Raw genomic sequence first — 26,268 nt, 5'->3', positions numbered from 1 at the left:
ACAAAACTCCCATGGCACTTCCAATTTCCAAACAACTCATGAAACTGACACCACCATCTTCATGCTACCGCTCATCTCCTACCAACGGTAGTGATTGAACCTAAAAGTTCTTCTATAGTCAATTGTCGATCATACCCAAACAGATGATAAAACCATTGAGCTCTAACTTTTTCGGAGAACTATCCTGCTAACCCTGACCAAAGATCCTCCACAAGCTTCTTAGATTCCCCAAGACTCTGCCCGATTCGATTACAGATCTTGTACTTTCAGTAGTATGGGCCCAATACTACCTTCCACTGTGACATCCCCATTTTCACGGCCAGAAAAGACTGATTTTGTTTATGCTTTATAAAAATCATAGTACTTCTTTTAATAAAAATGTTGTGGAATTTGTTCCCAGAAAAACATGATAAATATGTTATCAAAGCATTTCCGAAGAAATGTATTTTTATTCCTTTTAAAACCTTGGGATGTCATCGCAATACAGGAACATAAGCATAAACAAAACTTACATTTATTTACACTAGTGATCTACATCTCTTTTAAATCTTTCAGTGCAAAGTCACTTCGTATCGACACCCGTGATACAAATAAGATGGAGTGGGTTAGGTTGGGAAACCTGGTGAGTACATAGGGATTTCAATCCCACAATGTTATATCATATAAATAATTTAGAACACACAAAATGTACAATTTCCCCATATATATAATCATCTCTTACCCCACCCTATCGGTGCTTACAATGAGACTATACATACTCTTGGGTCTTAAACTTTACCTCTTACTTAACCCATACTCTTGGATCTAGATCATGATCTTGGATTAATAATTGTGCCTATTCCATACTCTCGGATTAGGAACAAGTGTCTATGTGTAAATCCATACTCTCAGATTAATGATGAATAACTATGTCCTGTCCATACTCTCGGACTAAGGACGACTGACTATGTCTTAATCCATACTCCCGGACTAATGACATTTGACTACGTCCAGTCCATACTCTCGGACTAGGGACTATAACTATGTCTAATCCATGCTCCTAGATCAATGACATATATTAATGTTCTATTCTCAGAGTATAACTCACTCATACTCGTAAGAAGATACAACCCAATATTCCTCATAATTAATTTAGGTTTACTCTTTATCCCAAATTATTATATATAATTTGGTATGTTCTTTAACACGTATTTCAGGCGACATCAAACAACTCACACATAAACATATATTTAATACTTCAATCAATACATGTATTGAAATCATGTTCATGAAAAGGACTATGCACTCACCTGGTAAGGTGGTGACTCGACACTCGGACAACACTTCGTTACTCTTAAAACAATTTCCTCAAAAAACCTAGTATCAATATCACTAGGGTTTAGTCTAACGTTAACCACGACTAATTAATAGTCTAGATATTATTATTATTATATAAGCGTTAACACAATACTTTTCACCCACTATATACAGACGATGCCAGACATGGAACACCGGAGGGCAGGATCATTTTGGCATAAAAGCACTTCTGAATCCAGCAACCCAAGCAACCCTCCAAACCGGAACCCCCGTACCGCGAGTGGTTAAAAAGACATTATAACGACACTTATATAACTCATAATCATAGTCTAAATACTTATTATAAGTTCCTAATAACTTTACTATATTGAAACATAAGTTATACTAAAGATAGGGTAGATATAGCTCACTTACATCGGAATTCCTTGGAAACCAGCCTCCACCAGAGCAGAGTTTCTGAGCCAGAGGCTCTTCTCTTTGGAGCCGTCAGGTGCTACAGGAGCCTCGGGGCTTCCTTCGGGTGCTAGGGGGTTTACTTAGACTTTAGGGGGCTTAAGGGAGTCTAGAGAGAGAAAGTAGAAAGAGAAAGTAAAGTTGGATGGTGTGGAGAATGAAGGGAACACGACACCTCTATTTATAGGGGTTCTGGAAGCTCAACTCATCGATTTGGCCTTTAACTCGTCGAGTTCATGGCCCGATGTAAGCATTCTGTTGGTGACACGTGTGTGACTCACATTGCGCCACGTCACCCCTTTTTGTAGCAGCACCCTGTTGACTTTAAATCCTGTAACTTTCGCATTCGAGCTCCGTTTTCGACGTTCTTTTTTCCACGTGTATGTAAAAAAAAGATCTACAACTTTCATTTAGACTCCGACAGCTAATTCTCGAGCGATCTTAAACTTAACAGTAGAAGGAGATTAGGTTGTTAAATGACCGCGAAGAATTCGTAACTCCTTCATACGGACTCCATTTTTGTCTGTCTTTTTAACATTGAGTTCCTATTAATGAGATATTCAACTCTCATTTAGGCCTCATAGGCCAAAAACCGCTCAAACTAATATTCGAGGTTCGAGTCGTGTACTGCTAAGCCAAATCTTGGAAAATTCATAACTTCCTCATACGAAGTCAGATTTGAACATTTTTTTTGTATGTTCTCGGTTTAACGTACACTATAAATTTTGTTTAGATTACTAAATCCAAAAAGTATTCTATCTTAAATTCACTATTTAGGCTTCCCGGTGTCGTGCCGGTTTTGCCGAGAAACTTCGACGGGCCATAACTTCTTCGTTATAACTCGGATTTCGGCGTTCTTTATATGTACGGAAACCTTGAGACTTATTATACAACTTGGTTAAGATTATTTATTCTAAATAATCTTTTTATGCACTTATTGCCTCTAAATTGACTAGCCCGGATCTACGGTAGTTACATCCACACCTATGCATACTTCCCTCAAGAATCCTCCCGAATCCTCTAAGTCACCTTCTCAAATCCATACACCAAACACTCTCGATCTAGCACAGTCAAACCCACCGAAGCAATCCCTAGGCTTTCCTAAGTTCCCGACCTCACCCTGCCATCAGGTGATAAAGAACTCCTTATAATGCAGTCACCCACCTCATGAATACAATCACATGCAACAAAGCTTAGATAATCCTTCGAGTAACAGACTCATCCCTACAATGGTTGGAGTCAAACAAGTGTTGCACAATATGATCAAATCCATCACTCTGAGATTATTTGACCCTTTTCACATGTGACTTGACATATTCACTTAGTAGTTAACTCCCATCACCTAAGATTTTCACAAATCATAAAGCAAGCAACATTCGAGCAGTAACACTCCAATTCCACACACTGAAACTCATACTAGGAGCTCCCACTCCCGATACTAATTGCCTCACACATCCAAATCATACCCAAACCAACATCCCATGCTTCCTAGGCTACCAGGCAACACATATCAGACCAACCTATCACTGGCTAATCAGAACTAGCATGCAAGTCTACAAACTCATACAATAGGCATACAAAGACATCTCTTCTAACATTCTATCATGCAAAAACTGAGCATATCCTTAGCCCTAGCTAGCATGCGAATCACAAATTCACAAATCAAAGCATAACAGATAACATATATGGGTATTTTGGTGAAACTTACTTGAGCTTGGTCGATTACATACACCACACCCTTTCTTGTATCAGGAGACTTGTTTTTCATCTTTTAAAATCATTTTTATTTTATTTTTGAAAACTTTACCAACTCCTTAGTTTGAGTTTAGACACGCTCAAGAGTGTGTTCGAATCCCTCAAACCAAGGTTCTGATACAAACTTGTAACGTCCCAAAAATAATGACATAAAGTTTTCATTTTTAGATAAATAAATCGTTAATATATATCATCTCCATAAAACCAAGGTAACTGAGACTTAGTAAAACATCATTAAATCATAGTAATTCACAGAATGCGAAAATATGTGGTGTGTGCTCTGCAATCATCTTGATCCCTTCCATTTGAAAACCAAAGTATCTGAAACATAAATTGAAAACCATAAGCACAAAATTTAGTGAGTTCCCCGCGATACCTCATACCACACATACACAAATCACATACTAGGCCCCTGCCTCTATCAGACCTCGCCCGATCTCTAGTTCCACTCGACCTTGCGCCCCGCTCAGATTATAGATCTGTCAATCACCAGGCCTCACCTGACATTGGAGTCTAATCAACTCCAAGTTCACCCATAAAATGGACCAAAAGTGCCAAAACCCCCAAATAACAAGATCTAAAAAACTAGATAGCAAGATTAGAACTTTATACTTACAATATTCCATAAATCTAGTGTATTTAATGGATCTAAACTTGGAGCATCATTCCTTAAAACCAAAAGATCCTTCTTGATATTTAACTTCATCAAAATATCATAAAAAAACACCCAAAAGAGGAGGGAGGAGAGAGGAGAAACTTAAATCTTGAAGGTGGAGGCTAGGGTTTCTCCTAAGGGGTTCTAGAGGTGATGGAGGTTGATAAAATGGCCAAAAAGTCGGAACCTTATGCTTAAATACATTGAAAACCCTAAAATCATGGGCTTGGGCATGACTGATCGTCATGCCATGGCGGTTGCCACACTGTGGGCTTTGATCCCCACTCAGTGACGACGATTTTCACCCAAATCCACTTCAACTTCAAACAACCATAACTTTTTTCGTTTCAACTCCGTTTTCAATGATATTTATATCCACGAAAAGGTATTGACGAGCCCCACACTTTTATTTAGTTAATTTTAGCTTAACACATGTCGAACTAAAAACCATAATCCATGAAATAAGCCTAACATATAACTTTTCTTATTTTACCCCTTAGCTCTAAATACAAACCAAGGGTTTAGATGGCATAACCAATATTATCAACATTCAATAGGGTCTAAAACATATTCCCTTGAAGCCCAATGCCTCTACTTGATCCATTTATTTCCCATAATCCTGAAATAAGAAACTTCTCGAAACAGGATGTTATAGTTTTCTTTTTGATACACTTTTAATGCTTTCTACAAAATTACATCACCACTTTCTACGCTTCTCCATTGACGTTTCATGTTGGCATACAAATAATTAAACAACATGACTTCCTTGTTCATTTTCCCCCATTAAGAGTACACTTGATGTTTTGAATGATATTCTACAGGGTTCATTCATTTGTAGAACCTATGTAAAACCCGCATCTAAAAAGCGGTCAAGTTTTTAGTATGTTCTAGTTGTCGCATCTTCTGAAATATCGATCCATGCTTGTGCGAACCCTAACACTTATAGGGGTTCCCATCCTCTAGCCGTCGCCTTCTCTTTTCTTTTTCTTGGTGCTCGAGTGAGTTGAGTTTCATGAACGAGTATCAGTTCAGAATTAGAAATAGGTGTTCATGGTTGTGATTGTGTTTGTTGAACTGAGAGAAAAAGTCAAACTGATAAAAGCTGTGTCCGGTTGTGGTTGTGTTTGTGGAAGTGGCTGTGTTGGTCGTCGTGGTTGTGAGATTTGTTGTGGATAATACATAAGCGTACCTGCCATAGTGATAATACAAATGCGAATAAATCAGTTGATCATACGAAGGTCTTGGGGTTGCGGTGTTTCTTTGTTGGTAGACTTTTTAGAAGAAGACATGCTGAGATGATTTGAGAAAAAGATGGTAAAATATAAAGAAACGTGAATGCGGTTTTGTAAAAACAGATATGTATATATAAGGTTATTATTAAAAATGAATTTTGGAAAATGATCGTTCAAACGGTCAAACCTCCCCCAACCAATCAAAAAAACGCGACCAAAACTAGCTACACTGTGGCTAAGAACGTACCCAGACCGCACCCATAGGACAATGTTCTCCTGCTACGGTGGCAAAACTGTGGTTAGAGACTGTACCACTCCCCAAAGCTTTAAGTTATAATGAAATAAGTATAAAAGTTAGTGAAATGCTAATTATATGATAACGATGATCAAAAAAATAAGATTAATGGTGTATGATGGTTGGTTATTTAAAAACAAATAAAACACAATCATCATGGGTATGATTAAATAGACATGGGGTAAGGATAAAAATAATTTGAAATTTATATTTTAGGCTTTACAAAAAGAAAATAGACTAAAAAAAAGTGGATTACGTTACTACCCTTGGACATTGAACTTGAAAAATAAGAAGGGCAAGCAACACAAGGTTTTAGGCAGGGTTTACTCATCGTCTTCTTCAACCTCATTTCCACTCCTTATCCACCCATTCCACCTCTCAAACCAGAAGCAACCAATATCAACGAAGGTAACCATGACTTCGTCAGCTATCTTCTCCCCAAGCCCCAGAGGTGACCTTCAATCTCCATGGTCACCTAAAACTATCAAACCAAGAAAACCACAAAAACCCTCTACTCTTCTTCCCACTCTTCAGCTCTTCAAACATCCATCCCAAAACCCACTAATTTATTCATCCTCTTTCCCTCACAACCTTAAATTACCATCTCTAAAAGACCCAATTTCATCCACCCATTCTCACCCACTGCCTGACTCCGCCGACGAAAACTTCACCAAAAATCTCGAAAATCTCGCAACCTTACAGCGAATTACACATGGGTTTGATTCGCTATCTGCTCCGGAGATGAACCCGAAAAGGGTTTATATACAAGAGCCACCTTGGATTACTTCATTGCTGATGAAGAATTTCTATAGGAGTAATGTTAAAAAGAGGGTTAGATTTGAAATCGATAAGAGAAATTACTATATATTGAGAAGGAGACAGATAAAGGCAGAAACAGAGGCTTGGGAGAAGATGACCGAAGAGTATCGAGAGTTTCAAAGGGAGATGTGTGAGAAGAAATTGGCACCAAATCTTCCATACGTGAAGTCATTATTTGCAGGTTGGTTTGAGCCATTGAGTAAAGCAATTGAGAAGGAGCAGAAATCACCGAATACTAAGAAGCATCAAGAGGCATACGCCCCTTATATCGATTCATTGCCAGCTGATAAAATGGCGATTATCGTGATGCATAAAATGATGGGGCTATTGATGATGGGACATGAATATAGATATGTTCGAGTGGTTCAGGCTGCTATTCAGATTGGAATGGCAGTTGAGCTGGAGGTGAGTTAATAATTTCCGATTCATGTTCATATCTGACTCTGTTATACACTATCTGTGGACATATCCACTGTAGATGAGAAGTAGTAACTGGTATTTTTCAGGTTAGAATTCAAACATTCTTGGAGAAAACCAAGAATTGCCCAAAGAAGAAGGTTTTAATTCAAGCTCAACAAGATGGAACAAAAGAAAACGATATGCTCAGAAAACGTGTTAAAACTTTGATCAAAAGAAAACGAATAATGGAAGTACAAAAGATTTTGAAAAACGAAGAATATCAACCTTGGGGCAGAGATAAACAAGCAAAGGTATGTTTTTCCCAATTTATATTTCTTCTCAAAAGAATCCCTTGACACCTAAACCTTATAAACTTCATCAATTCTTCAGAATATCAACTATTTAATGACTTTTTCTAACAATAAAGTTGTGTATTTTGATTTTTGATACAGCTGGGATGCAGACTCATTGAGTTATTAACAGAAATAGCTTATGTTCAATCTCCAGCAAGTCAATCAGCTGATGCCCCACCTGATATTCGTCCAGCATTTCGACATATTTTCAAAATTATAGCAATGGAATCAGGGTGAGATTGTAAAAAAAGAATATATATATATATATATATATATATATATATATTTTGATAATTTGTTGTTTTCAGTGTTATATCATGTGTTAGAATGATATTTCTTGCATTAAATTTCTATCTATCTGTAAATTGAGATCAAACAATGAGGATATAAATCATAAAAGAACCAAAATGATTAAACTTTTTGTACATTTAATAAAATCTGCAGTCATGTCAGAAAGTGTGGAGTTATAGAATGCGATAAAATGATCCTCACAGGACTTGAAAGAACTGTAAGTTAATCAATTTTGTTTATATCTACTTTTATTCCATGTAACAATCCATTACTTAGGGTTAGCTTAATCACCATGAGGGGCATTTTCGGTTTTTCACAACTCTATGCTATCAAATTGCAGGCTAGACACATGATTATTCCTTATGTTCCTATGTTGGTGCCTCCAAGAAAGTGGAAAGGGTATGGATTTAAGGTTATTATGATGCTAAATTGCTAATACATTATACATTTTTTTTAAGTGGATAAATTTTATAAACTTATTTCAGGTATGATAGTGGGGGCCACTTTTTCTTACCTTCATATCTCATGCGTACTCATGGATCAAGGCAACAACAAGAGGCTGTTAGGAATGTTCCCTCTACACAAATGCAGAAAATATACGAGGTCAAAAGTCAAAACTTCATTCAGTTTCCATGGATACTTGATTTCTATATTTGTAATTGTTTCTTTTTTGCCTTTTTCACAAAAAAGTAATGAAATTGTATATGAACAACAGGCTTTGGATACACTTGGAAACACCAAATGGAGAGTGAATAAAAGATTACTTAATGTTGTTGAGAGCATATGGGCTGCAGGTGGTGATATTGCTGGTCTTGTTAATCGTGAAGATGTAAGCTTTTTTTTTTTTTTCTTTTCAAATACAGATACTTTTAATGATCTTGAAAGTTCTTTAAAAAGTTTAAAATCTTGGTTTTGTGTTGTTCATTTGAAACTTGAGACTTGTGTGTTTTATGTGATTGTAGGTTTTGGTTCCTGATTTGAATTCAGAGGACATGAATGAAATAAAAGAATGGAAATGGAGTGTGAGAAAAGCAAAGAAAATCAATCAAGAATTACATTCTCAACGATGTGACATAGAATTAAAACTTTCGGTAATTCTTATATTTTCTTTCTATATATACAACAATAAAAAAACTACCACTTCAGTTAAGAAATGGTGCATATATCACCAAGTTATAAGCTTGATAGTAAATATGTTTATACTATCATATTAGATTATGAGTCTAGAGCCCTGTTTCTTTTTTTCCTCATCAACTCGAACACCTTCAAATTTATGTTAATTAAATTACTATTACACTTCAATAACATAACTTTAAACTTTAAAGGATACTAAAGTTAATCTTGCACTATGAAAAATCTTTTTAACATGTGCACAAGATTCTGTCAACTGGCTATTGAACAAAATTCTAAATTTCTAATATCTGTACAAAAGTAATGCAAAATTAGTATAATCCAAGATTTTTTTTTTTGATGTGGGACAGGTGGCAAGAAGGATGAAAGATGAAGAAGGATTCTATTATCCTCACAATCTTGACTTTAGAGGGAGAGCATACCCTATGCATCCTCATTTAAACCATTTGAGTTCTGATTTGTGTAGAGGAATTCTTGAATTTGCTGAAGGAAGAGCATTAGGGAAATCAGGGTTAAGATGGTTGAGGATACATTTAGCAAATCTTTATGGAGCTGGAGTTGAAAAGCTTTCATATGATTGTAGATTACAATTTGTGGAAAATCATCTGAATGATATTATTGATTCAGCTGATAATCCACTTGGTGGAAATAGATGGTGGTTAACAGCTGAGGACCCTTTTCAGTGTTTAGCTGCATGTATTAATTTGTCAGAAACCCTAAAAAGTTCTTCACCTCATACTGTTATTTCACATTTGCCAGTTCATCAGGTAAATAATTTGGTGGTGTTTATGTTAAATGATGTTTAAAAAAGTATTTGAGAAGATCATGAGAAATTTGGTGAAATGAAAGGAAAAAAGTATAGGGTTATTTTATTGATTTGTTTGTTATAAGTTATAACATTGAACTTTCATTTCCTCCTATTATTGTGTTGTACTTTTGAAAAATTATCTACTAATATTGGAAATTTCATCAAAATAAGAAAAGAAAACAATTTTTGTTGCTATAGTTAGGTGACTCTTCAAAGTATATATACTTTAGTAGATTTTTTTTTTTAAAAGTACAATATCTTAACTAGAAAAAACTAAAGGTACAATGCTGTAATGGAAAAAAATGAAATTAGGATGCTACAATACACTCATAAATAGAAGTATGTTTTTATTTCTTGCTTAAAGTAATTGAGGGAAAATTTGTAATAAGTTTTTACTAAGTTGTTCTTTTTGCATTAAATCAAAAAGAAACACGTATATATAGCTTACCAGATTAATTTAATAAGCAAAAAAAAAAAACATGGAGGATATATATTTTTGTTTTTATATTTTATTATAATAACTTGATTGTTGTTTTTGTTATAGGATGGTTCATGCAATGGCCTTCAGCATTATGCTGCATTGGGAAGAGATACTGTATGTTCCCATTTTCCACTCAATAATTTTTCTTTTTGTTGTTTATATATATATATATATATATATATATATATATATATATATATACTTTGGATCTAAATATTTTCTTTTCCATTTTTCGTGTAATTCTACAGTTGGAAGCTGCTGCAGTTAACTTAGTTGCTGGAGATAAACCTTCTGATGTTTACTCTGAGATTGCAGCAAGGTATAATATGGGAGATTGTTTTTATACTTATTTATTGTACAATGTACATTACTTTTTCCTTTTTGACTTTTGAAGTCAAACATTCTTATCTTTGACTTCAAGTCAAGATAGACAGCACATTGAGGTTAGAAGCTGATTCAAATTTTATTGGACTAGTTTGTAACTTTAAACTTAGGGTGTTAAAAGTTAAAACTAAATGTGTTGCTATTAGCCAAAAGTATAATAAACCCTTCTAGATAACGATATTTAATATATTCTCTATAATTTCTTATTCTTATTTTTTTTAAATTTTTATAGGGTTCATGATATAATGCAGCGAGATAGTGAAAAAGATTCAACAACTTTTCCCAATGCTATACTAGCCAGACTCTTAATTGGCCAGGTTTTTCTTTATATGTTTACACTCTTCTTTTGTAAAAGTTTTTGATACAAATGCTTCTTTTTTTATAAAAATTGTGTGTTATTTTCAAATAAATGATGATTTGACTTTTTGAAACATTTAGGTGAATAGGAAGTTAGTGAAACAAACTGTAATGACTTCAGTATATGGAGTTACATTTGTTGGGGCACGAGAACAAATTAAAAGAAGACTACAAGAGAAGGGTCTTATTACAGATGATCAGCTTCTTTTTAGTGCATCATGTTATGCAGCTAAAGTGAGTATCATTAAATGCAATAAATAGCAACTTACTTTCATTCATTTGTGTGTTATAGCATCCTACTTTTCCTTTATTTTTTTTACATGTACTTTCAACTTTTTTATTTTAGAGTAAATTACACAAATGGTCCCTATGGTTTGGGGTGATTTGCATGTTTGGTCCCTAACTTATTTTTTTTTTTTTAACTCGGAAAGTCCCTATTGTTTGTTTTTATTACGTGCTTGGTCCCTGTCTTACCTAAAAGACTATTATTTAAATAGGGAAAAATGGTGGGGTAGGTAAGGTAATGTGAGAGGGTGAGAGTGGAGGTGTGTTTATTTAAACAAATTAAAAAATCAAGGGCAAAATAGTTTTTTTACGTAAGACAGGGACCAAGCGCGTAACAAAAACAAACAGTAGGAACGTTCCGAGTTAAAAAAAATAAGTTAAGGACCAAACACACAAATTACCCTAAACCATAGGGTCATTCGTGTAATTTACTCTTTATGTTATTTGAGATTATAGTTTAAAAGATCTTAAACTGAATATTGCTTTGTTTCTGAATGACATTACTATAATTGGGTATAATTTTAAATGAAAGTATGTTGCTATCTCTAGCATTTAACCCTAAAACTAAAATATATATATATATATATATATATATATATATATATATATATATATATATATATATTTTTTTTCGATCATTATATTGAAGTGTAAGTTATGATTGATTAGGTGACACTAGAAGCCCTTGGTGAGATATTTGAAGCTGCACGTGGGACCATGTGTTGGCTTGGTGATTGTGCAAAGGTAAATGTTAATTGTTATGTTCTCTATTTATTTACTTATTATACAAGTAAAAGACCTTCTTTTCGCATTAAGTCAAAAAGAAACACACATTTTTAACTTATTTCATTAAGTCCATTAAGTGAAAAAGAAGCATATGTTGACAACTAAATTTTTTGCAGGTGATTGCTTCAGAAAATCAGCCTGTTAGGTGGACAACTCCTCTAGGGCTTCCTGTGGTGCAACCTTATTTCAAAACCAAACGTCATATTGTAAGTATGGAAATCAATGATGTTTTTATTTAGTTATTTATTTTTTTGGGATTTGAAATTTGTTGACCTTGAAAAGTCAAAGGGTATGTTTTTTTTTTTTCATTGTATTGGATTATACTATTTTGTTACAAGACATGACTATTATTGTTGTCAATTGGTTGCAGATAAAAACATCTCTTCAGGTCTTAGCTTTGCAACGAGAGGGTAGTATGGTAATTTGCCATTGCCTTTCTAAATTTGATCTTCATTTTCAAGTTTCAAACATCTTGTGAAGTTTCTAAGATTTTTATCACTGTATTTGTATTTATAGGTGGAGGTTAAAAAGCAGAGGACTGCATTTCCTCCAAATTTTGTTCACTCGCTTGATGGGACCCACATGATGATGACAGCTGTTGCTTGCAGGGATGCTGGATTGCGTTTTGCAGGTATGTAATTCTCTAATAAAATATAATTGTTTAATATTATTAGTAGCTTTAAATATTATTGTAAAATAAGATAAGTTGATAATTAAACATCATGATAAAGGTAAAAAAAAATCTAGGAAATGAATGAGGGCGAAGGATATCGGATATACTAATTTTATTTAATGACAAAAATACCCATGAAAACAGTATTGTACATTTTTATAGGTAACAGATACGAAGGGTAGAATTGTAAAGCTGTCAGCTTTCCTTCCCTCCCTTTCTTTCCAATTCTTTGTTATATTCCATCAAGTAGTAGTTTTTTTTCTTTGGGTTTAATTTTCTTATTTCAAGATTGGATAGAAATTTAATGTCATATCATAACATTAACATTATATTTATTTGACAGGGGTTCATGATTCTTTCTGGACACATGCATGTGATATTGACAAAATGAACCAAATTCTAAGAGAAAAGTTTGTAGAGCTCTATAGCATGCCAATTCTTGAAAATGTAAGCATCTTTTCATTCCTTAAAGGCTTATTATGCATCAATGATTCACCTTTTATACCAATTTATGCAACTTTTGGTCCTAAATCGAGAAAATGGTGAAACTTTGGTGCATCCCTTTGTTTTCTTAGGTATTTCTTTACATCAACTATCCAAACAACACTCATCAAACTTTTGTTCTTATGATTTGCTTTTACTTTAATCTCAAAACAGCTGCTTGAAAGCTTTCAAACAACATATCCAGGGCTCGAGTTTCCTCCCCTACCAAAGCGTGGCAACTTTGATCTGAATGAAGTTCTTAATTCGCCTTATTTTTTCAACTAAACACAACACAGTGTCTCTGTATAGAAGTGTATTTTACAAGCCAGCAAGAAGCATCATCACATCAATATACGTTTGTGTCTTAAAGGATTGAGATCTTAACAAGTTCTCATGATGATATTCATGAAGGGATATAGAGTTTTTTTTTGAGAAATTGAGGCATTACAAAGTAGCAAAACATGTACATTTTTTGGCAAAAAGATGGAGATTCATGGTGGGACCCTCGTGGGATACTTGAAGCTAGGTAGATCGTTGGCTGAAGATGATCTTGACCTTTGAGCTCATTGAAGGGGTTCTTGAGGTTTGGTTTTAGGGAAATGTGGTATTTGTAGTGTGTTTTTTGGAGGAATTAAGATGAAAATGGAATGATCTTTTAATGTATATGCTAGTGAGGGATTCAAGTAACATTGTTAGTGTAGGGTAGTGTATATTTGTGTTGTCTCTTTTTGACTTAATGGACTTAATGAGGATAAGACTGTTAAGCTATATACAAGTCAATTGTTAAGACTTGGTGCGAAAAGGTCTCAATAAGGGAAGTGTTTTTTAATGCCCCTCATGGCTTTTTACAAATATATATGCATTCTGTATCTTCTATGTTCTTTAAAGTTTGTTGTCTTTTTCTAAAAGAACTTATAGTTTTCTGTGTTCCATCATTGGAGAAAAAGATTGAAAGCTGAAATTTTTATATAATTGTCTTTATTATGTAATTATATGATAGAATTGGCATATATAAAGTTAGAATAACATTAGAAAGAATTTTGTTATAAAATTTATGTTTTTTTTCCCTTTCATCCTTAAATTGAGAGAAAGTTCTCAAAGATAATTTGCATCTTGGTGGCTTCATTTAGTAATAATTCATCATCCATCCATTTTAGGTTGATGGTGAACACAAAAAGTTTCAACTCAAGGTAAAACTTTTTAGTTGCCAAATGTTTACATTTCACATATGCAAGGATGGGAGAAGTGGGAAAACCAATATAGCAAAAATAGTGCAAAGTAGTTGAAGTGTAGTTTTGGTGTTTCTTTCATTAAGTTAGTTATTACATTACATGATTATATAGGAAGAAACAGGGGAACATGATCATTAGTTTTGGTGTTTCTTTCATTAAGTTTGTTAAACAAGGATGATTAATTTGTAAGGAACTTTTAGTAGCACCAAAGACACTCCTTTTATTCTAAAAGTGCAAGGTTGGTTTGTCAAGACTAAAATAGGGGAACATGATCATTAGTTTTGAATGGTTTTGAGTAGGAATGCATAAAACGGTGACTAAATATGTACAAGAGTGCAATGTTGGTTTGTCAAGAGCAAAATCATTCCACCATATTGTTGGATTAAGGTGTCAAAGTTTATAATTAAATTGTCTGCAAATAGAAGCAAAATCCTTTTAGGGTTGTCCTTATAATGAGAAATAGCTAAAAATGATATTAGGAGAGAGAAAAAAAATGATTTGTTAATATATTATGTAATTAATATATAAATTATAAATAGATAATTGATCTGTTAATTTGTTATGTGATTAATTAATTAACATGAGATCAATAGTTAAATAATTGATTTATTAATTGGTAAATTAATGAGAAATCAATAAGAATTAATTAATTGTTAATCAAACTTAATCTAAAATTAATTGGAACTAAAGGTGCAAGGGTAAATTGTAATTGTTTAATAGTGGAACAAAAGAAACAATTCTAGAACCATCCGAAAGATGGACGGTTTTGGCTTGATTCCTAGGGTATCTGGAAGCCTGGATGTAAATAAGAAAATGATTTGAATTATTTAATTAATCTAAATATGTCTGTGCCTGCAAGTTACCTAAACTATAAATAAGACTCCAATACCAACAAATTTCGTTCATACCTTTACCTACAAGCTTAGGAACGAAATTTCTATCACTTTCCTCTCTCTCCTCTTGATTCTACGGTTTTGAGTGTGCCATTAGAGGCATCATACTTTTGATGTTTGTTCTCTAAAGACACAAAAGAAATAATTAAAGATTTATGTGCTATAATAAATCTAAATGTATATAAACCTTCATTCATGAATTTCGATTTCCATAGAGTTCCTTTAGGGTTCTTGAAGTTCATAGTATATTGCTATCAATTAGAGAAAACATAAATCCTTTATAGGTTGCAAGTGAACTTAAGTGTTAAGATTTTCCGCTTTATATGTTTTTATAACCTATAAAACCCATCACACATATCCCCCGGGGTCGTTACAACTATTAGGCTTTTCATCGCAAGTGTGGCAAGATCGTGGTAGTGGTTGATCTTTTTTCAAAAATTGACCATTTTCTAAACCTAAAACATCACCACAATGGCCCATATATTAATTTGTAAAAGCAATCATCCGCCTCCATCGATTCCCAACATTAGTTTTTTTCTGATTGGGGCAAAATCTTCATGAACATTTTTTTAAAGAGCTCTTTCGAATACATAGCACCATCCTCAAAAGTGCACTCCCTATAAGGCACTGTATGGACGAGACCCTTCCCTTTAGTAGACATATATCAGACAAACCACAATATCCATGTTAGAGGACCAATTGTGTGAGAGGGATACTATCTTAGATGAACTTAACTTTAACATCCTTCGAACTCAAAATATGAAATGTTAGGAGAACAAACACCGCAAGGATGTAAGCTTTCAAGTAAGAGAGCAAGTGTATACCAAAATCCAAACTTACCGGTGCAAAGACCATATGATTAACTAGCCCTACACTTGTCATTACAAATTTCAGAGCACATCAGGTTGTTGTGTATCGACTTAAACGGATAGAGAATACACATCCATCATATCTTCCAGGTTCACAATTAAAAAAAATGTAGGAAGTGAACCATGTTCTCCAAACCTCCCTCCTCCGTTGATAATGAATCTTGAAATAGGGGTTGAACCGAAGGAGTTGTGGGTATGCTCCAACCATTACCCATTGTAGCACTTAGGGAATTTCTTATCAAGTGGAAAGGGATGCCTACATTGGAAGCCACCATGTGAGGACTTATACTATGAATCATACTTTTCGTTCGTTTCACATTGAGGACCATATAAATCTTTGGGGTGAAGTATTGCTAGAATCCCATTAATTTTACTTGTTCAAGGAGGGGCAAAGTGGGACAATCAATATTACAACAAAAAAGTACCTAGTAAGGGTAGTTTTGGTATTTCTTTCATTAAGTTTGTTATTTACACTGTTCGAAACTATGGATTTGGTTCCTTATAGGTATTAGGTTGGAGGGTGGGGGGTGCGGTTCAGCTAAAACCGCAGCTGATGTAGCACTGAAACACCACCCCCTCCATGCGGTTAGGGAGTGCGGTAATGAGAGGGAGCTCTCTCTCTCTCTCTCTCTCTCTCTCTCTCTCTCTCCCCGTTGGTGTTTTAAGGAACTTGCAGTAATGGGAGGGAGTGGAGGGAGTGTGGCTCCACTCCCTCCAACTTTAGGCTCTTATGAATTATGTCAACCACCTAACAAGCTACTATCTATAATACAAAAAATATTCTTATCATGGCCCACGTAACAAAAAGTCAACCACCACACAAACATCAAGAACCATTCCAATAAGCAAGTCAGATGGATCCCAGTTTTCATCAATAGCTACTGATTAAGCGAAACGACAATATACAGAGTATTTTTTTTTTTTTTTTTTTACATGATCAGGGTACGTACATATATACAACTGAACATATTACCATCATCATATCAACTGTACACCAAACTGAAATAAAATTCAATCATTAAACTTTCAAATTTCCCATTAAAACGTCATCTATGTACACTTGCCTCTATCTTTTTTTTTCTTTTCTTCCATCATATCTGACCAAATTTAAACGATCAGGAAGCAACAGTAGGCGAATGAATGGTTGTGTCAGGTAACATGGCTACAGTCACCACAAAGTACTCACACCCAACCCCACCCGGTAACCCATACGGGTTCGAGCCGGGTCGCACCGGAGATGATTTCACAGTTTGTCTCTCGATGTGCACGATTTGACCCACAATGTATGTGGGCCGGTTTGGAAGGTGATCAGCAAATAAGGCTACAGATTCTGAAGAAAGAAAGTAATGAGAATGAGCAGAGTTTCGGTTGATAGCTTCATAGTGGCCTGATACATTGTTAAGTACAAATGCTGCTATCTCATGAAGCTCTAAACGACTGAATGATATCTTCTCCTTGTTCACCTGTTCACAGATATTATCATCATTTCTGATTATATTAAAAAAAAAATAGAAAAAAAATACATTCGGTTACCCGTATGTGTTTTGGTAAAAAACGAAACCTGTTTTTCGGATTGAAGCTTGACATACAAAGTATTGATCAATTCTTTCTTTTCATTCAACTCCTTTGTGAGCTCTTCATGTGATGCCTCCGCCTTTGTGTACCTCTCGATAAGCTCGGCTCGTTGCCTAGTCAGCACTCCCACTTTCTCAGCCAACACGCGCACACATTCACGAAACTCCGCCACACCATCATCACTATTCTCATTTGCACAACTAAATCGAACCATCAATTCTTGTAAAAACATATTAAGTGGTGAAAATTAATTAATAATAATATCAGAGTTTTTGAATGCTTACGTGGCAAGAGATTGAGCTAACGCGCGTAGTGAGTCAGCAAAACCAGCCACACCAGCAGAGGAAACACACGTTTTCAGCCTCTCGAAAAGCGTGCGCACTTTAACCGCCGAGGTACGTAGCGCGGTGTATTCCGATGCTTTACGGTCAGCTGCACATAGATGTGTCTGCGCCTCTTCTCTTGCTTCGTGTAGACAATTCTCTAAGTGTGCACAATTCATCTGGACCCCACACACACAAAAAAAAAATCAAAAAATTAATAATATATAATAAACCAAATTATTTTAATTGTATAAAGATACAAATTATATAATTACCTGAGATTCATCTAGAAGATTCCGGCTGATTTCCAACTCGTTACCCAGCCTTGCAATCTCATCCATAGCTTCACGGAGCTTTATTTCCATTTCATTTACTTCATTTGTCTTCTCAGCAACCAAACTCTGCAACTCCACAACATCACCACCACCACCACCACCGGTCTTCGCCGGAAAACTTTTCTCCGGCATGTAATCGCCGCTAGAGCTCGCCACCATGGCCTCCTTTTCATCTTTCTCATCTGGCATTGATGAATCCAGATGCGTATTTGACCCATAAGAAGCCTCATCCATAGGAGAGAAGATTTCCGATTTTGAATCCCCGGTTTTCCCGGTTGACTCGTCTTTATTGAGTTTGACTTCTAGAGTATACTGATCCGAAAGTCTTTGTTCGAGTTCCTTTATCCTTTTCTCATATGATTCACATTGCAAATGTTTCGTTTTTAGCATTGATAACAAATGCTTTTCGTGTTCATCTTTCAAACGTAACGCCTCAGCGGTTTTTTCGGTTGCGTTTTTTAGCAAATCGCCTACTTTACTATCATCAAGTGATTCGAATTCAACTTCGGGTGAAAAAGAACAAAGGAGAGCAATTGTGGAAGCTAATTCGGCTTTCAATTTTGCATTTTCAACTTCAATTTTACTAGTTCCAGCAATCTCAACCAATTCAGAAGCCTCGATAAAATCATTCCCACTTTCGGAAGTTTCCTCAACGCCCTTTTTGAAAGAAAGCCCGACTAGATGCTCAGGGGCAAAACGGTCAATATCCGATACATCAATATCGAGTAAATTCGCATCAAATGGAGCTATATTCACATCACATGTGTTAGGGGTATCGTATAGCCCCATTGAAGCTAAAATGTCTCTTGGAATATAAGAACTGTGAACTTTTAAAAACTCTTCTCTTCTCCTTATTTCAACTTCCCTTTTGGATGCAAGTTTTTCAGCTAAATGTCCAGCCATTCCCATGTAAAGCTTCATGGAGGATTTTCTTCTCACTATTTCTGCTAAACAAGCACGGTATGCGGGCCCGATGCCACGGATGACTTTTAAATGGTCAAATTGGTCATTTTGGCGTTTTAGGGCTTCGGTGAAAAGTGAGAATTTGTTGCGGATTTCTTTGATGGTGTATTGAATGTATGCAATTTTTTGCATGTATTTGTGTACAAAAGTGTTCATTTCTGATTTTTTGTTTTTGCAGAAAGTGAGAAGGTTGGAAATGGCACGTTCACATGCTTGCATTTTGGGGATGTAGCTTTTGTCATGACCTTCATACATGGGGCCCAATGCAGAAACAGCATCATGTGGACGAAGGGAATTGGAGAGTTGACTAGTCAAACAATCATCCACGAGTTTTTTCACTAAGCCCACATCTTTGCTGTATTGATTTAGATTGGAAGTTGATGAGATGAGCAAACTTATCTTAAAGATTTGACATTTAAAATGGAAAACTTGGGAAGAATGTGAAAAGGGTTAATGACTTGTTCATATTAAAATATGCTGCAAAAAACTGGAAAGAAATCTAGTTTGTTGTGTATTTAGGTGAAAGTGTGTGGTTTTGTTGCATAAACAAGTTATTAACCCTTTTGTGAAGTGGAACTAACACCTTTATTATGAAAGATTCATTGTTTGACTAGGCATGGCCTTTGTGAGATGTTATTACTAGTTAAAAGCCTTAAATGCCCTCCAAATAATGACAAAATAAAAGTCTTGTGGAGGAATATCAGAAGCATCAGCAGAACAATGGGCAGATAGGTCATTCCAACTTAAAAATTTCCCACAGAAGGGAATGTTGCAATTTTCACTAGACTATACTGAATTACAAAAGAAACAATTGATTCCAAAAAAGGACACATTTACCCCTCTCTATATAAACACAAACACCCACACAAATAGATGGAGATAGTAGTATGATTTACAATTTTACATGCAACAAACAATAATGCTCACACACTATGCCTTTTCCCACATATTACACATTAAAATTAGACTATGAAAAGACATATTTACTTCACAAATGCTTTTCTTCTCTTAAGTGAAGATTATAATCAGACTAAGGTGTTGTTTATATTTGACATAGTAGACTTAACTGGGATAGAATCCAGTAAGCTATATATGAGTGCTTCTTTTTGACTGAATAGACTTAATAGGAACACATATAATTGCAACAAACAAAGATTTAATTCAAAGGGGTAAAAAGGGTATAAGGTTTTGAGAAAGATAACAAACCTCAAAGCCTGCATAATGCTTTTCTGCTCATTAATATGATGCTGGTGCTCCTTAACAGTTCTCTCCAAATCTCTACCAAGAATTGAAGCTTTACTAGAAAACAAACACTCAGTGCTTCTCTTTAATTCTCCAAATTCCTGCTTAAACTCTCCAACTTTACTTTCAAACTGTCTATGAGAATTACTACAATCATCCACCATTTTTCTCAAATTATCTTCTTTCACAAAATCCGACAAACACTTTCGATCACCACTCTGTAACAGAGGAAGAAGTTTAATCGACCTTAGCCTCTCCAAATCCCTCCCAAAATTCACCAACAAATTCGAATGTGCTCTTTGCTGCTGAGAATAACACCTCACGAAATCAGTGTAGTTTTGTAGGATCATCTTATAGAAATGGTCCAAATTACCCCTGGCAATCTCCAGTGCCTTCTCTTGCACCCTGTGCTTTCTTGAAATCCGCTCACTGGCCTCATATTTCATAAGGGTACGTCGGTAAATTGCGTCTCCAAGCTGGTAATGGTATCTAAATTGTCTTTCGTATGAGGGTAAAGCCTTTAAAGCAGGATCAGAGGCTTCATCTAATGGATGTGGATCATGGGAGGAAGATGGGGGTGGAGGGTCAAGATGGTAATTTTCAGCTACTTCAGGTTCTTCAGGGCTTGGTGGAGTGGAATTGGTTCTCATTTTGGCTCGATTGAATAAGAAAACCTCTCGATCATCTGATGGGAGTTTGTATGCAGAAAGTGGCTGTTGAGGTTCTAATTTTAAATCCAAATAGAGAATAAGTTGATCATTTAGGCGAATTCCTGAAAGGGATTCAAGATATTGTTGGACAGATTCAACAAGGGTGTCTTCATCACAATCAAGCTCAAATGAATGCCCGTTTTCTGCTATATGAACTAGAAGTTTTCCCCTTTGTATTACATTTTCAGTTGAACTCATCTTTTTTAACCCCAAACAGGCCAATTAATCTAATAAAGATTGACGCTTTCTCAATTCAATAGCATAAATAAGCTAAAACGATTGTGTGGTGTGGTGGTAGACCACCATATACTCGGCTGATTTGATCAAATCCAGCTGCGTTTACACCACCGCCGAAATCTGCAAAGAAATTTAGTTCAAACCTCAATAAAACCCTAGATTAATGAATACCCATCACCGAGATCTACAAAAGTCATTTAATGCCCAAAAATAAACGAAATCCAACGATGTTTATTATCAATAAAACCCTAATACTCGTCAACCGACCATTGAAATCTATAGAAGATTGAAAAAAACCCACCAAGATTTCGTCGGTAGAACACCAAGATTATCGAAATTAAAACTGAAATCGTTAAAATTGGGAATAATCACTGGCGTTTTCAGCCGAATAAACGATTACCCACAAAGGAAATCGGGTATACTTCTTATATGTACACTAAACTCGAATGATGGGTTCAATGGTAAATTAGAGAGGAGAAAACCCCAATAAAGAGAGATAATCAATGACGTAAAAGCAAAGGGGGAGAACAGGAATATATGGAATTACTTAAGATTTTAGCTAAAGAAAGAACAAGCTTATAACGAAAGACGGGTCTTCTATGGAATATTTTATAAGATTCAATGAATATATAACAAATGTGATTTTTTTCTGCATAGATTATTAAAATATATTTAGTATGGGTGACCGATGAAACCTTCAGAGATGAGTAAACCACAAGGTACAAATAAGCTCTTCCTTGTACTTGCCCTGTTCTTCCTCCGCAAATTCGAGCTTCGGAGGAACAGAAAATCCTAGTTTAGAAGCCTGGATGCGTGTATGAATATATATAACTCGATCATGATATCTTTTTATGGCTATTTTTTCTCGTTTTGCTGTGTTTAACTCCGCCGTTTCCAAATCTATTTGGGGGTTTGGATGATGATGGATACTATAGAATTTAGAGTTGTATCATGATTGTGTTTTAGTTGTTACATTTTCTCTAATAATGCGCATTTAACCCTTCTTTTTTTTTTTTTTTTTTTTTTTTTTTTTTTTTTTTTTTTTTTAATAATATGTCATTAAAGTTTGATTTGAAGTTTAGTGAAGATATTTTCTTTTTTTCTTTATATATACTAAAATCCTTATTTTTAGCATTTGTAAATAATTTATAATGGGGTTTTTATATGTTAAAATCATTATAATTAAAAAAAGATCAAATTGACCATTTTGTTCTTACTTCTAAATTTTTGGAGTTGATCTTGAGTCATGATATCACAGTAACATCAGTTTAGAACTTAACTTCTCTATAAACACGAACCCTCTTTGTCATCTTGTGCCCCGGTTGCAGTCCACTCAACCCATGGTCAACCTTTGATTATGTTTCTTCATTTCATTATGATATTCTTAGTGATTTCATTAATGTATTGGTTTATGATTCTCGAATTATAATGGAACGACGGTTGTTGTTTCATAAGGGTTAAGATAGTGAGGTGTGCGCTAAAAGGAATGTTGATGATTTAATCACATGGATGGTAATTATGGTTATGGTCGGTTCTATGTGTGGAATTAACAATGTAGACAATACCGGTTCTGAGGATTCAAATGCCCTGAATGAGCCGGAAAAAAAGGCCTTTAGGTCTTAACGTATACCAAATTTAATTACATAAACTATTTTTTTAAACAACGATAAACTAATTTATTTAAGCACTTTGATTTCTAAATTCTGATAAACAAATAAAACAATTATAACATATGTATATTCCTTAATTTATATCATAACGTATAGCAAAGTAGATATTTCCTAAAACCTAATGTGTCCAACATACCGAGTTGGAGTTAAATCCTTGGACTTCATGATCTCCTTATAATCAATAAAGCATTAAGAGATTGCTTTCTACCACATTCATAATACAAAACTCAAAAGTAGGACCATAATACAAAATAGAAACTAAGATACACTGAACCAAACAAGAACTTGAATTAGTATTAACTATTTTGATGGCTTCATATAAAATAAAAGGATATGATTATTAACTAATAAGTATCCAACCATAATGGATGCGTATGCAGGCTAACTAAAAGAATTAAGTTGCCACAATCAATCTGACAGGATAATTAATCACCCATAAATTAGAAGTTTGATATTATCATTTATCGTCATATGCTATACAAATGATTTATCCAGACTATTGACCCATGAAACATAATTATAAGCACTAAAGTTTCACCAAGTATATAATTGATAATTATACACCGATAATCCTCATAATCTATTACCTGATTAGCAGGAAATCGACTCTTGTTGTGTCGCTGCCGTTGAGTTGTTGTCGTTGAGTTGATGTCGCTTACCGATTATTTTTTTAACGTGATCCATTGATCGCTTCTGGCATTCTGCTGCGATGCGATGTTGCTTCATCCGTACGTGACAGATTCTGTCTTTAGCTCTTTGCATATGGATTGGACTAAAAGTAAACATAGTAATAAAAAATGGACCCCTTAAAAATGTGGGCCCTGTTCTAATGTCCACTTTGCCATTGTTGTAAACCGAGCCTGAATGTAGGTTTGCATGGTGAAACTAAAAGGAGTAGTATCATGCTTAGTGTACTGTCACATATCACGACCACATAAGTTTTGCCACATATCATCCTCACAATGCCATTTATATAGGGTGGGTTAACATCATAATTTTTTATTTTTGTATTTTTTTAAAACTAATTTTTCCATTAAATAAAAATAAAAATTACATAACAGTTAAGTCTAAAATGTTTAAGATAATGAACTAAAATGAATATATAAAGAAGACCATATCAAAATACTTCACACTTATCTTTTGCTTGTCCCCAAGCAAATCATAATCATTCAAAGTATTGCAATTCAACTTCAATATATTCCCATCAAAAATTTATTTACCAACATTACACGAGATAACCTAATTCAAACCCATAAATTATACCTATCATCAATGCATATATTTATGTCTAAACCTAATTACTTTATAAGTTTCGAATACTCACAATTCTCATAAAATACTTACCCTTTAATTTGAAGAATACTCATTATATGCATCCCTTAGAATACATCCTTTAAAAATTCATTAAGCTCAAGGTATGTTTGCCAAGTTTCCAAGCTCTTAGACTCAATTTAAAAAGAAAAATAACATACAAAATAATAATTACAACTTTGCAACTTTGATATTAAGCTTTGACTTTTACAACTTTTTGCTTTTGCAACAACTTTTGGCTTTTAGCCTTATTTCTTCAATTTCTTCAAAATCTTCATACTTTGTAATATCTTATTAACTCAATAAAATTTTACTTTTAAACACTTTTTTTTTTCCTTTTTCAAAACTTTATCTTTTTTTCTTTTTTACATACTCATTTTTTCACTCTTCACACGTAACTAAAATAATGTTTGGAAACTTAACTCAACCTATATTAACTAATGATTCAATCTAATGTTTAATGACTAGTATAATTTTTCAAGTGGGTCTATTTCAACAAACAACACAAAACAAATTGTATCCCTCAAACTACACATATTTACATTTTTCACTCAAGAAACTTCAGACTTGGGGATCATGGTGAGAAGATTTATCTTCCTTAACCATTAATGGCTATTTGTAGAGTTTAACCATATAATGGCTATTCGTTAACCATATAATGGCTATTCGTTAACCATATAATCCCCATACACCCTCATATGCTTGCAATAACTTAGTTACCAAGGTGAGGTGACCCGATTGGGTCTCAAGAAACTTCAGACCTGATGATTATGGTGAGAAGATTTGTCTTCGTTAACAATATGATGGTTATTTGTAGAGTTTAAGTTATAGTAATGATTATAAGTTGTGCTTTTGGATCCACCTCATGCATAGTTCGAAAAACTAAAGAACCAGTAACAAAAAGTAAAAGGCAAGTATCTTGATACTTACTTTAGATCAACGAAATCATGCCTATTAGTTTCAGATCTAAATGTTATAGTGAAAATTTTATCTGTCTTTTCCATAAGTGATAGGTGCGTGGTGAGAATGGATAAGGTGATTATAAACAAGCAACCTTGATGCTTAAGGAAAACAAATGAATATAACTAGGGGAAGAAAGATAAATAAAGGAAACTACTTGGTGCCAAAGGCTTTTTATTAATAAGCAAAAGAATGTACTAAACTTAATTGAGAAACATCTAATCTACATCTATTTATACTAAACCAATTAGAATCCTAACTGAACTCTAAAACATACAAGGAATACACTTAAAAACCTAAGAAAATGAAACTTTCTTGTTTTTCACCTGATACTAAATTACTCCAACATTTTCTCTCATAATTTATAATCATGTATGCTCCTTACTCCCAATAAGTATATAATCTCTATGAAATTCGATCTTACCAATGACTTTGTGAAGATGCCCGTCCTTTTCTCCTTGCTGCAAACAAGATTCACTATAATGTAACATCCAAAAAATCCATAGAAAAATTTTCATTTTTAAAAACTATAAACCATACAAACTAGATGTGCTTGAAACCATAACCATAAAAACTCTAAGGGATGTTGTGTAGTCACCCCGAGCCCTTCCCTTTCTAACTGGAAGTACCTGAAACCATAACCAGAAAAACTGTAAGTACAAAACTTAATGAGTTCCCCAAAGCACCACATACCATACATATCATTGGGCCTATCCTGCACATTGGGCTCAATCCATAATAAAGGGCCTAACCCTTCATAATGAATGGGCCCCGCCCAATATATATTTAGGCCTATCCCACCATATAATGGGCCTAGTCCAACATACAATGGGCCTAGCCCTACATGCATGTCCATGGGCCTAGCCTAACATACAATGCAAGAGTCACAAAGATTACTAACATTCTACATAACACATTACAGTAGGTCTTCATTAGTGCCTTCGACCCACAAGTATAATGAGGAGACTCACCTCAATCTAGAGATAACCGAATCACACACGCGCTTCTGCTA

At 34.5% G+C, this 26,268-nt stretch overlaps 2 protein-coding genes across 4 annotated transcripts; one reads left to right on the top strand and one right to left on the bottom strand.

Moving 5' to 3' along the window:
- Positions 1-5,982: 5,982 nt before the first annotated feature.
- On the top strand, positions 5,983-13,805 carry SCA3 (DNA/RNA polymerases superfamily protein). Its single transcript, XM_078957614.1, has 19 exons — positions 5,983-6,910; positions 7,012-7,215; positions 7,357-7,490; positions 7,702-7,765; positions 7,889-7,947; positions 8,034-8,151; positions 8,264-8,377; positions 8,511-8,639; positions 9,030-9,446; positions 10,032-10,082; positions 10,217-10,287; positions 10,585-10,669; positions 10,791-10,943; positions 11,664-11,738; positions 11,897-11,986; positions 12,151-12,198; positions 12,297-12,411; positions 12,797-12,900; positions 13,111-13,805. Exons 1-19 carry the CDS (start codon positions 6,101-6,103, stop codon positions 13,219-13,221), a joined length of 2,952 nt encoding a protein of 983 aa, XP_078813740.1. The 5' UTR covers positions 5,983-6,100; the 3' UTR covers positions 13,222-13,805.
- A 2,961-nt stretch (positions 13,806-16,766) lies between these two features.
- Positions 16,767-22,267, bottom strand: LOC144997743 (autophagy-related protein 11-like). 3 transcript variants are annotated; one of them, XM_078957611.1, is made up of 6 exons: positions 22,011-22,267; positions 20,333-21,435; positions 18,104-19,481; positions 17,790-18,007; positions 17,492-17,705; positions 16,767-17,393 (listed from the first exon to the last, which is right to left on the bottom strand). In XM_078957611.1, exons 2-6 carry the CDS (start codon positions 21,274-21,276, stop codon positions 17,046-17,048), a joined length of 3,102 nt encoding a protein of 1,033 aa, XP_078813737.1. In that variant the 5' UTR covers positions 21,277-21,435; positions 22,011-22,267; the 3' UTR covers positions 16,767-17,045. The 3 variants fall into 3 exon arrangements, with proteins under 3 accessions (XP_078813737.1, XP_078813739.1, XP_078813738.1); XM_078957613.1 differs by having other exon boundaries at positions 17,492-17,687; XM_078957612.1 differs by lacking the exon at positions 22,011-22,267 and adding an exon at positions 21,617-21,860.
- Positions 22,268-26,268: the final 4,001 nt, after the last annotated feature.

The sequence above is a fragment of the Lactuca saligna genome, chromosome 5 (genome assembly GCF_052625555.1).
Source record: "Lactuca saligna cultivar CGN05327 chromosome 5, ASM5262555v1, whole genome shotgun sequence".
Lineage (NCBI taxonomy): Eukaryota > Viridiplantae > Streptophyta > Magnoliopsida > Asterales > Asteraceae > Lactuca > Lactuca saligna.
Note: the sequence above shows the minus strand (reverse complement) of the source record. Positions and strands in the feature narration are given on the sequence as shown.

Coding starts and splice junctions, on each gene's coding strand:
- SCA3 (XM_078957614.1), top strand. CDS start 6,101: ATGACTTCGTCAGCTATCTTCTCCCCAAGCCCCAGAGGTGACCTTCAA. Junction 9,447..10,031: donor CACATTTGCCAGTTCATCAG/GTAAATAATTTG, acceptor TTTTTGTTATAG/GATGGTTCATGCAATGGCCT. Junction 10,288..10,584: donor TACTCTGAGATTGCAGCAAG/GTATAATATGGG, acceptor AAATTTTTATAG/GGTTCATGATATAATGCAGC.
- LOC144997743 (XM_078957611.1), bottom strand. CDS start 21,276: ATGAGTTCAACTGAAAATGTAATACAAAGGGGAAAACTTCTAGTTCAT. Junction 17,706..17,789: donor TTAGCTCAATCTCTTGCCAC/GTAAGCATTCAA, acceptor GGTTCGATTTAG/TTGTGCAAATGAGAATAGTG. Junction 17,394..17,491: donor AGCTTCAATCCGAAAAACAG/GTTTCGTTTTTT, acceptor ATCTGTGAACAG/GTGAACAAGGAGAAGATATC.